The sequence below is a fragment of the Oncorhynchus clarkii genome, chromosome 30, assembly GCF_045791955.1.
Source record: "Oncorhynchus clarkii lewisi isolate Uvic-CL-2024 chromosome 30, UVic_Ocla_1.0, whole genome shotgun sequence".
Classification (NCBI taxonomy): Eukaryota; Metazoa; Chordata; class Actinopteri; order Salmoniformes; family Salmonidae; genus Oncorhynchus; species Oncorhynchus clarkii.
Genome location: NC_092176.1, coordinates 7898814 through 7911505, shown reverse-complemented (window position 1 = coordinate 7911505; position 12692 = coordinate 7898814). Strand labels below are relative to the sequence as shown.

The window sequence follows — 12692 nt, the reverse complement described above, 5'->3', positions numbered from 1 at the left end:
TACCTGGGTAGTCTTCGACAGCATATCCCAACGTAGGCGCAAGATCAAGGGACTTGTTAGAGTGAAATGTGGGACGGGACGAGCTTTTTGAAGACAGGGGTTGTGTGTATACACCTATAAGTACAACACCTAGCGGCCTTGTCAAGACGTCTTTGCATAGCAGGTAAGGTGTTGGACTGACAGTCGCAGTGACCTGGGTAGAGGTAACCCTCAGAATTTGCGGGAGTACATTTCCTGCAGTAATTGTATGCAAATCCGTTCTTGGCCCGCTGTCACCTAGTTGTGATTCCACATTGCATAAAGAAGCACACCAGGAGTAGGCCTAAAGTGGAGACATAATTGTCTGATGAATTATTTATATATAGCTAAATCTTTAATGGAGAACAGATAATTCTAGGCCTTTGTCATCTGTATCTGCTATATCAAGGAATTAGACCAGAATTACAAGGTTTTATCTTCCTTTCTCTGCGAAACGTCTAGCAGTGCACAATGAGTTACATTTGAATATAGTATGCTCATTTTATTCTAATTGTATTGTTGATCACTAGACAGTTGCATGAATACCTACATCACTTTCACAAGTCCTTTTCAATGACCACATGAGTGAGCATCATCCATCTACTGACACCAAAGCAGCAAACAACAGGGGCATATTCATTACGCCGGTTCTGATGCAAAACCTTTCTTAAACGGAACGAAACTGGGAGGAAACTATATGAATGTGTCCAATAGAAACTCTTGTTTTAGTTGCAACTGTTTGGCTAATGATTACACCACGGGATATAATCCACTTGACCGTATAATGATGTCCCTCACTAAAAAGTACCCAGCTCCCTGACCAATTCAGCATTTAAAAAGGCAGCTTTTACAAGTTGCATAGGCTACTATTACATAATGTCCTACATGTTGAGACGTTCTGCTGTCGGATAGATACCTATGCAAAATTCCACGTAGGGTTTTAACCCTCATTTTTCACTTGATCGATGCACTACTTCCCATCTATTTAAATGAGCATTCTGAGTCAGCTTCTGCTCTTTCCAGGCAGCTTTCAGACCAGAAAGGGGCGTGCACTGTTGGAGAGGCTCACAAACTCACTTCGGTGGCAGTTCCGGGTTTTACAAATCACTTCACTGGTCGCGGTTATTGTCAGAGATATTGTGTGTAGTGTTCACGATGGCTCTTCTTATGGAGCACCAATTTAAACAGCTTCCAGCCGATAAACAAGTGGAAACTAGATCATTCTTGGAGTCGGTGTCATATCTTCCGCCATTCTTTGGTAAGTAGCTTGCAAACTATGATTTGAGCTTGCTACATGAATTCTAGCCACAGTATGTGCATAGACTACCACCCAAATTGCTCGCTATTTTGTTGCAACAAACAACATATTGTCCGTTAAGCCACACCATTTAATACAGCCCATTATGGATAAAGACAATTTTATGATCATACTCTTGTGGCTAGCCATCAGCTTGTCATAGGCAAATTGCTTTTCTCTGAATATGTTGTATGCCTGCAAGGGTAGAGTTATCAACATTTGATTGACCTGACAATGCCAGGAGTGAGGAGAAGTATTCATATGTGTAGAAAACGGACTTAAATTAACTTCATAGTCTGATTTGCCTGTGGGGTAGTTTGCTTTTGGGATTTCAGAATGTGAGAAGCAATCTGTCAAAACACCTCTGTCAATCCCAAGCAAATTAAATGCCATAAGGGACAATCTTTTTTGGGGATCGTATGTCTCTTTATCAAGCAGTCAACAAACCTTTTGCATTAATAATTTAATTCACTGGCCTCGATTTGAAGTTGTTAAAATTGATTAGCACGGTGTTGAGTTCCCCTTGGCCATTCACTGACTGTAGCCCACCGGGCATCATTGTGTGGCTTCATCCTGTATGCCAAAGATACGCTATTGAATTAGGCAGGTGAAACCTCTGAAAACACCGAAGTCTGGTGTTGATATTAACATCTTTCCATTTCGTTGTCATTGATCCAACTGACCTAATAATTTCTTAGGCAACTTTCCATTTGATCAACTCAAGAAACTGGATAAGTGTTTGTATGGTTTATTTTGTGTTCTTAAAAAAAAAATGCTGTAATGAATTTTGTGTCATGATATAATCAGTCACAACTCAATTATACATAACTGCTACATTGATTTGTGACTTGGGTATATAATGTTGGAATTTCAAATTTCTTTGGAGAATATGCCTAGGATAGGATCTTCTCTTTGTTTTTCCACCAACCTTTAACTCAGTTGTATGTTTACACCTGGTGTTAGGATTCATCGACAATACAATTGATGACCTCTGCTTTCATCACGTAGCCTGGACCTCAGAGAGAGAGAGAGAGAGAGAGAGAGAGAGAGAGAGAGAGAGAGAGAGAGAGAGAGAGAGAGAGAGAGAGAGAGAGAGAGAGAGAGAGAGAGAGAGAGAGAGAGAGAGAGAGAGAGAGAGAGAGAGAGAGAGAGAGAGAGAGAGAGAGAGAGAGAGAGAGAGAGAGAGAGAGAGAGAGAGAGAGAGAGAGAGAGAGAGAGAGAGAGAGAGAGAGAGAGAGAGAGAGAGAGAGAGAGAGAGAGAGAGAGAGAGAGAGAGGCATCTTTGGTGGTAGACATGAATGAATAACATTCAGGATCGATGGATTCATGTCTCTCTCTAAATGATAAGGACAAAGGTGGGGCTTCTCTGTAACTAGAGAAGATACCTGTACCACTTGCACAATGGGTAGCCTTCTGGAACTGAGGGCTAACGGTTGTCAGTTGTACTCCACTTTAAGCCGTGTGTTGTCGGAATGTATGTCGTCCACTGGGCTACCCCAAATGAACAGCCTGGCCCCCTTTTATGTAGTTATGTCAATGGCCTGGGGAAAGTTGCTTAGCCTTATCTATTGGGAGATTTGTGAAGAAATGCATTGTTACAAACTGTTGGAGGTCTTTAAACTGAATGCACATATCTAGGTTACCATACAGAACTAGCCTATACCTTGCTATGAAGAAGAAAGAACTGTTTGAAAATTTGGGGCAAAATGTTGGTCCTGTTCGAGGTCTCGCCAGGGTTCAAAGAGACCGATGATGTGAGGATATATTTCCTTTTCCGGTTGCATAGATAGGCCTAGGGCCAATGATGGGATGCATTGGATTAGACCCATTTGGATTTGGCACGATACTAGGACCTACTTAAAGTTTTATGAGTCTCTCTGGTGCTTTCAGAAATCTGTCAGGTGCTCTGAGCAGAGTGAATTATTTAGCATTTTGTTGATTTTCAAGTTCAATAAGAGTTTGCTGTCGACCTACCATTTTGTATCAAAAGCATTCAAGTACATGATCAGGATGCAGCTCAGAATGCTGTTCTCTGTTTGTCTCAACCCTGTGTTTTTCTAGTTCTAATGAAAAGACTTTGTTTTTCCAACGTATGCCTCTCAAAAGTATTTGACAGAGCGTAGGGGTTTATTAGGCTGCTTTGTTAATCTTCAAGGGACGTGAGCCATTCAGGCTACAGGTAGTCCTGTCTCTCTTTCTCTCTCGCTCTCGTTCTCTCTCGCTCTCGTTCCACCTCAAAAAGCACACCACCATCTCAGATTGTTCTGAAATGATGTACGTTATTAGAAACAGAAGGTCATTTTGTTGAAATATAATTTGATCTAAATGATTGCATCCAAATTAAAATTGTCAATGTATAGGATTCATATAATATTCAAATATAGTAACAAACATCTCAATTGGACCAAACTTAAATGTAAAAAAATTTGACACAAGGAATCCAGAGGAGTGGTCAAAAGCTACCCACGGACCCCTCACACACCCCACACCAATCCCACCCCAAAAACAAGTATATAGTATGGAGCTGCCCCTCAGAGTATTTTTTGTTCCTTCATCCTATGTAATGTATTCCCAGTGAATTTGGTGGTTTATTTTCCATATTTCAGAGAAATGTTATTGAAGTTGTAGGATGGAACATGAGCCTAACATCTTGATATTACCAAGTTCTGACCACAAGTTTGAAGCCCCCCCCCCCCCCCCCTTCAATGTTAAAGGAATAGTTCACCCAAATTACATTCGTTTTCTTACCCTGTAAGCAATCTATTGACAAAGTATGACAGCCACCCGTGCTTTGGTTTTGTTGGTCACTGTTTCAACTGCTAACTTTTAAGCAATTGTGGCACAAATCCAATGCAAATAAATTGTACCTATATTAGCATTTTCACACCATGTTTAAGTGTCCTAAATTGTAGAATTTTTTTGTTGTATTTTCACTCACCTTTTTCTCCCCAATTTTTTATCTTGTCTCATTGCTGCAACTCCCCAACGGGCTCAGTAGAGGTGAAGTCGGAGTCATGCATCCTCTGAAGCATGACCCACCAACCGCGCTCCTTAACTTCTTGGTGACTGGAGGGCAGTATTGAGTAGCTTGGATGAATAAGGTGCCCAGAATAAACTGCCTGCTACTCAGCCATAATAGCTAGAAGATGCATATAATTAGTATATTTGGATAGAAAACACTCTAACGTTTCTAAAACTGTTTGAATGATGTCTGTGAGTATAACATAACTCATATGGCAGACGAAAACCTGAGAAAAATCCAACCAGGAAGTGGGAAATCTGAGGTTTGTAGTTTTTCAACTCATTGTCATTCCAATATACAGTGTCTGTAGGGTCATTTTGCACTTCCTAAGGCTTCCACTAGATGTCAACTGTCTTTAGAACCTTGTTTCAGGCTTCTACTGTGAAGGGGGGCTGAATGAGTGGGGATTGAGCCAGGTGTCTGGCAGAGTGCCATGGGCTCGTGACGCGCGTTCATGTGAGCGTTACCTCTCGTTCCATTGCTTTTCTACAGACAAAGGAATTCTCCGGTTGGAACATTATTGAAGATTTATGATAAAAACATCCTAAAGATTGATTCTATACATCGTTTGACATGTTTCTACGGAGTGTAACGTAACTTTTTGGACTTTTCGTCCGACCTTTCCGCTGGACTTGCACGCGCGTCTGAGTTTGGATTTGTTTACCAAACGCGCTAACAAAAGGAGGTGTTTGGACATAAATAATGAACTTTATTGAACAAATCAAACATTTATTGTGGAACTGGGATTCCTGGGAGTGCATTCTGATGAAGATCATCAAAAGTAAGTGAATATTTATAATGCTATTTCTGACTAATGTTGACTCCACAACATGGCGGATATCTTTATGGCTTGTTTGGGCTCTAAGCGCTGTACTCAGATTATTGCATGGTATGCTCTTTCCGTAAAGATTTTTAAAAAATCGGACACAGCGGTTGCATTAAGGAGAAGTTTATCTAAAGTTCCATGTATAATAGTTGTATCTCTTATCAATGTTTATGAGTATTTCTGTAAATCGATATGGCTCTCTGCAAAATCACTATGTTTTGGAACTACTGAACATAACACGCCAATGTAAAATGAGATTTTTGGATATAAATATGTACTTGTATGCTTGAGGAATTTTAATTATGAGATTTTTGTTTTGAATTTGGCGCCCTGCACTTTCACGGGCTGTTGGCGAGGTGGGACGCTACCGTCCCACATTTCACAGAGAGGTTAACACCGTCAGCTTAACCCGGAAGCCAGTAGCACCAATGTGTCGGAGGAAACACTGTTCAACTGGTGACCAGGGTCAGCCTGCAGGCACCCGGCCTGCCACAAGGAATCGCTAGAGCGCGATGACCCAAGTAAAGCCCTCCTCCACAGTCCAAACCCTCCGCTAACCCGGACGAAGCTGGGCCAATTGTGCGCCGTCCTATGGGACACCCGGACACGGTGTCCCATAGGACAATAACTAATAACTAATTTCTCTGAACAGTAGGGGGGAGAACCCATCACTGAATACATTACATAGGATGAAGAAACAATACTTTGAGCCGCAGCTCCATACTACTCATCAGACATAGAGATACTGCAGCCTGTTGTTGGGATTGGTGTGGGATGTCCATGGGTGGCTTTTTGACAAAAAAAAATGGATTCATGTCTTACTCATAGTTACAAAGAAGTTCTGTCTCTCTTTCTCTCTCGCTCTCGTTCTCTCTCGCTCTCGTTCCACCTCAAAAAGCACACCACCATCTCAGATTGTTCTGAAATGATGTACGTTATTAGAAACAGAAGGTCATTTTGTTGAAATATAATTTGATCTAAATGATTGCATCCAAATTAAAATTGTCAATGTATAGGATTCATATAATATTCAAATATAGTAACAAACATCTCAATTGGACCAAACTTAAATGTAAAAAAATTTGACACAAGGAATCCAGAGGAGTGGTCAAAAGCTACCCACGGACCCCTCACACACCCCACACCAATCCCACCCCAAAAACAAGTATATAGTATGGAGCTGCCCCTCAGAGTATTTTTTGTTCCTTCATCCTATGTAATGTATTCCCAGTGAATTTGGTGGTTTATTTTCCATATTTCAGAGAAATGTTATTGAAGTTGTAGGATGGAACATGAGCCTAACATCTTGATATTACCAAGTTCTGACCACAAGTTTGAAGCCCCCCCCCCCCCCCCCCCTTCAATGTTAAAGGAATAGTTCACCCAAATTACATTCGTTTTCTTACCCTGTAAGCAATCTATTGACAAAGTATGACAGCCACCCGTGCTTTGGTTTTGTTGGTCACTGTTTCAACTGCTAACTTTTAAGCAATTGTGGCACAAATCCAATGCAAATAAATTGTACCTATATTAGCATTTTCACACCATGTTTAAGTGTCCTAAATTGTAGAATTTTTTTGTTGTATTTTCACTCACCTTTTTCTCCCCAATTTTTTATCTTGTCTCATTGCTGCAACTCCCCAACGGGCTCAGTAGAGGTGAAGTCGGAGTCATGCATCCTCTGAAGCATGACCCACCAACCGCGCTCCTTAACTTCTTGGTGACTGGAGGGCAGTATTGAGTAGCTTGGATGAATAAGGTGCCCAGGGCACAATAAGGTGCCCACCGGACACGGTGTCCCATAGGACAATAACTAATAACTAATTTCTCTGAACAGTAGGGGGGAGAACCCATCACTGAATACATTACATAGGATGAAGAAACAATACTTTGAGCCGCAGCTCCATACTACTCATCAGACATAGAGATACTGCAGCCTGTTGTTGGGATTGGTGTGGGATGTCCATGGGTGGCTTTTTGACAAAAAAAAATGGATTCATGTCTTACTCATAGTTACAAAGAAGTTTCAGCAAAATAGTTTTGCAATAATGCTAATTGTATCCCTCTCTCCTGTATTATCCTAGCTCTTGGGAATGTAGACAAAGCTGACATGTGAATTGTGGAGGATGTTATTTCTCCAGTATGGGCAAACATGGTATTTTTACGTCTCTCGACAGACTGCCTTGGCTCTACTGTTTTTGCTCCAATTAAAGCAGACATTGTAGGGAACATCACGGTAAGTAGCCTACAGCAACATTTTAATACGGTCAAAGTTCAAACTGGTAACCTTAGATCCATATGGAAACAAACTGTTACTGTACTATCCCTGTTTAGACAATCAAAGCAGTTTTTGACAGCAACCCTAGCAGGTTCAAGACCCTCCAAAAAATCCTGGAGGCAGAGAAGGAGCTGCATGGAGCAGACTGGCCCAAAGTGGGAGCCACCCTGGCACTTATGTGGCTAAAGAGGTCAGACAACTTTTTACTTTTGGATCTTGAGTCGGTTCTTAATGCCTACAGCTGTAATGCATTATGATGCAGATATAATGCATTATAAGACTTGTCATGAGCGTACGATCTCTGCGTCATCTCATAATGATTCTAATAAGTACCAGCCGTTTTGATTCAGTAGAAACTTCAATAGAGGGATATGTATATCATCCTTATTATAAGACATAAAGCCTCATATCTGCTCATAATAATAAAGGGATGGACCTAATTGCTTTAATATAAAGCGCTCTCCCTGAAATGTATGTGTTCCCCTTGAGTCTGTCTACGTAGAGGTACTGTATGTTGGTCCACGTTTTTGTATTGTCTGTCTGATTTATGTGACTTGTTTGTTTCCTTGTTCTTCATTGACCAGGGGACTCCGATTCATCCAGGTCCTGCTGCAGAGTCTGGTGGATGGGGAGAAGGATGAAAACAACCCCGACCTCATCCGTGTAAATTGCACCAAAGCTTATGAGTTGGCCCTGAAGAAGTACCATGGCTGGCTGGTGCAGAAGCTCTTCAAGGTAAGCGTCTCACCATAGCATGATTGCTTTGGATTACTGCTTGATTACGCAGCTTCTCCATTGCCATTTAAACTGTGCAAGTGCAGCTGATATTTTTTTATCTTTATATATATATATATACAGTGCCTTGCGAAAGTATTCAGCTCCCTTGAACTTTGCAACCTTTTGCCACATTTCAGGCTTCAAACATAAAGATATAAAACTGTATTTTTTTGTGAAGAATCAACAACAAGTGGGACACAATCATGAAGTGGAACGACATTTATTGGATATTTCAAACTTTTTTAACAAATCAAAAACTGAAAAATTGGGCGTGCAAAATTATTCAGCCCCCTTAAGTTAATACTTTGTAGCGCCACCTTTTGCTGCGATTACAGCTGTAAGTCGCTTGGGGTATGTCTCTATCAGTTTTGCACATCGAGAGACTGAATTTTTTTCCCAATTCCTCCTTGCAAAACAGCTCGAGCTCAGTGAGGTTGGATGGAGAGCATTTGTGAACAGCAGTTTTCAGTTCTTTCCACAGATTCTCGATTGGATTCAGGTCTGGACTTTGACTTGGCCATTCTAACACCTGGATATGTTTATTTTTGAACCATTCCATTGTAGATTTTGCTTTATGTTTTGGATCATTGTCTTGTTGGAAGACAAATCTCCGTCCCAGTCTCGGGTCTTTTGCAGACTCCATCAGGTTTTCTTCCAGAATGGTCCTGTATTTGGCTCCATCCATCTTCCCACCAATTTTAACCATCTTCCCTGTCCCTGCTGAAGAAAAGCAGGCCCAAACCATGATGCTGCCACCACCATGTTTGACAGTGGGGATGGTGTGTTCAGCTGTGTTGCTTTTACGCCAAACATAACTTTTTGCATTGTTGCCAAAAAGTTCAATTTTGGTTTCATCTGACCAGAGCACCTTCTTCCACATGTTTGGTGTGTCTCCCAGGTGGCTTGTGGCAAACTTTAAACGACACTTTTTATGGATATCTTTAAGAAATGGCTTTCTTCTTGCTACTCTTCCATAAAGGCCAGATTTGTGCAATATACGACTGATTGTTGTCCTATGGACAGAGTCTCCCACCTCAGCTGTAGATCTCTGCAGTTCATCCAGAGTGATCATGGGCCTCTTGGCTGCATCTCTGATCAGTCTTCTCCTTGTATGAGCTGAGAGTTTAGAGGGACGGCCAGGTCTTGGTAGATTTGCAGTGGTCTGATACTCCTTCCATTTCAATATTATCGCTTGCACAGTGCTCCTTGGGATGTTTAAAACTTGGGAAATCTTTTTGTATCCAAATCCGGCTTTAAACTTCTTCACAACAGTATCTCGGACTTGCCTGGTGTGTTCCTTGTTCTTCATGATGCTCTCTGCGCTTTTGACGGACCTCTGAGACTATCACAGTGCAGATGCATTTATACGGAGACTTGATTACACACAGGTGGATTGTATTTATCATCATTAGTCATTTAGGTCAACATTGGATCATTCAGAGATCCTCACTGAACTTCTGGAGAGAGTTTGCTGCACTGAAAGTAAAGGGCCTGAATAATTTTGCACGCCCAATTTTTCAGTTTTTGATTTGTTAAAAAAGTTTGAAATATCCAATAAATGTCGTTCCACTTCATGATTGTGTCCCACTTGTTGTTGATTCTTCACAAAAAAATACAGTTTTATATCTTTATGTTTGAAGCCTGAAATGTGGCAAAAGGTCGCAAAGTTCAAGGGGGCCGAATACTTTCGCAAGGCACTGTATATATATGAGAGAGATTTTTTTTTAAATAAATCGATTGGTAGTTAGTTGTGCTAGTAGTGGCCATTATTCAAGTGATGTCACCTTCACTGAGATCTAAAAGGCAACCTTTGTTTATTGTTCTGACGAGTCTGCATTTTGAACTGACTTTACTTGAATGTCTTCCACTGAAGGCAGCTGTGTTCGCAGCTCCCTACAAGGCAGATTTCCTGAAGGCACTGTCCAAGGGGCGGAAGGTCAAGGAAGAGGACTGCCTGGACAAAATCCGACAGTTTCTAGTCAACTTTACTGCTGCTAATGATGCCATCTATGAGATGTACACCAAGATGAATGCCGAGCTAGAGTACACCGTGTGACCACGCAAGCTAACCAATGATCTGCCCCTCCCATTGGGACAATTACAAGCAGTGAGAGTTGCTATGCTTTCCTACAGGTTTGTGTGTCTGTGTGTGTGTGTTAGATCCGGTGTTGTCACACATCCAGTCTGTGCTCTTTCTAAGATCTCCTTTGAGTGCATTTGCTTGCTGCTCTTAATTTCTCTGTCAACTGTTTTTTGTGGCTTATTTTCAAAGCCTCAAACTTTCTTACAGGGAATAGCTTTCAATATGACCCGAGTGGCGATGGGTGTTTGATCGTTATCAGGTTCACTAGGCACAAAATCAAAGAAAACGTACTGAAATGGGGAGGAACTACCTGGACTTGTCCAATAAGAAATTATCATTTTTGTTTTCCACTGCAAACCGTTTTAAACCATTTGCCATTTCTTGCCCCAATGAACATGACCCAGTTTCATAGACCAAAACTGCAGATGCATCTGGACTGTCGAAAGTATAGTTTATGGATAAACATTTCAGTCAACTCTAGTTTATTTTCACTGAAATACATTTTTAATGTTTTTATTACCGTAATTATAAATTAATCTTACACAAGTTACTTGGGTATTATTACTTTGTGTAGGTACGTTTCATTTTATTATACACAACCGCATAGCGGCAGTTCCATAGTACTCTTTTAAAACTACTAACAGTAGAGATAGAGGAAATGATTGTATTAGTAATTGCTATTTGGTAATTGTTTGCAATCACATGAGTAACCTATGCACTTTGAGAATGTTTAGAGGATTGTGGTAAATTAATATCAAAACCAAAAATAGATTTAATTCATAATTATGTATTTTCTCGTGATATTTGAATAATTATATACAAATATTTATATTTTATATTAATGAACCTTTAACCCTGCTGGTATGTGATTTATTGATTCTATCTACTTGAAAATGTAATCTATTTCTTATTTGTTTACATGTTGGAATTTTCTGACTTTGATAATGCAACTCTGTATCACTAGGACAGTAAATATAATTTATTTTTTTGTTGTTATTTATTCTTTATTAATTCTCCATCCTAAGAGCTGATTCCATTGGTACATCAATGGAATTGTGTGTTATTAAATATATTGTGTTATTGATTAGTGTCTTATATAATCATACAAATGTCATTTTATGTAATCACATCTTTGAACTCAACTAAATATCTCTGGTTTTCATATAGTCAATAAACCTGCAAAAGTAAACATTGTCAAGTCAAAGTGATGATTTGTTTTATAGGTTTAAGATTCAAATAAGTGAGACTTTTAAAGTGTTGTGTAAAAATAAAGCCATTTTGTTAGGAAATATTGTATAACCGTTACTTGATGAGTGACATTGAAATCAATCCATGGGAACATTTTAATTTTAGGCTGTTTTAATAAATGTGATTAATTGTGAAATAAAATCATGCCGTGTTCAATATGAATAGTAAACCAGGTTTATTTGAAGTGTGCTTTGTAATTGGAGTGGGTGATTCAAGCCATAGACTATTGCCCTCTAATATTGTTAATCTAACTGTGCCTTCTGCTAGTGACACAGGGGAGGTGGTGAACTCACTGTCTTTGTCTTCATCCAACAGTGCAAATTTACTGACTGGCTGCCTCTTGAGTTGGGTCATGTTCATTACGCACCAAACGGAAGAAATGCATGTTTTCCATTACGGTTCCAAAATGTTTTATTACTGTGTGTTTATAATGAACACAACACTTGTAGACAGTTTGTCTTGCTCCATCATGCGCCATGTCATGTATCTTAGCTTGGGATGCCTCCGTTTCAATTCTGAATTTCTTCCTAATACCATCTCATGTGCATCAAGATAATCTTTGTGTACGTTTGTTTGTACATTGACATACTCTGTCATTGCTGAATAAACTAATTTAATCTTATAAAATGAATGTTTAGGTGAGATGTTTCCCTTTCCATGCCCTATGCAATAGGAATTAGTGTGGTTGCCTGGACATCAAACAATGTCATAAGCCTTTGTGGAATTATAGAACATTTCAATTAACCATTAAATACACTGAACATTGATTGCTTATTTGAACCGTTTTTCCTTTTCTGACTATGAAAATGTATTTATCTCTGAAAACATTTGTGTGATGAAAAGCATTTAATTGCAGTGCATTAATGCTGCAAGATAATTTACATTATTTTCAACTGATATTGTAAACTCATTTTCACAATAAACCATGACCAATTGTTTGTAATTTCATATTGAATCGTGCATTGTTATGACTGAATGTGTGTGCGTATTTTGTGAAATTCAATGGTGCATGGCCACACACTTCAGTTGTCTTCATCCAACAGTGCAAATTTACTGAATGGCTGCCTCTTGAGGTAGCCTAGGTTTAAAGTATATTATAAGCGCAACATGTAAAGTATTGCTTTCATGAGCTGAAATAAAAGA

The 12692-nt window shown here is 39.7% G+C and overlaps 1 protein-coding gene across 2 annotated transcripts; it reads left to right on the top strand.

Moving 5' to 3' along the window:
• The first annotated feature begins 1111 nt into the window (after positions 1–1111).
• Positions 1112–12489, top strand: LOC139389677 (glycolipid transfer protein a). 2 transcript variants are annotated; one of them, XM_071136560.1, is made up of 5 exons: positions 1112–1276; positions 7341–7399; positions 7498–7631; positions 8026–8176; positions 10092–12489. In XM_071136560.1, the coding sequence occupies exons 1-5, from the start codon at positions 1174–1176 to the stop codon at positions 10272–10274; spliced, it is 630 nt and encodes a 209-aa protein (XP_070992661.1). In that variant the 5' UTR covers positions 1112–1173; the 3' UTR covers positions 10275–12489. The 2 variants fall into 2 exon arrangements, with proteins under 2 accessions (XP_070992661.1, XP_070992662.1); XM_071136561.1 differs by having other exon boundaries at positions 1139–1276; positions 7248–7399; positions 10092–10406.
• The last annotated feature ends 203 nt before the right edge of the window (positions 12490–12692 follow it).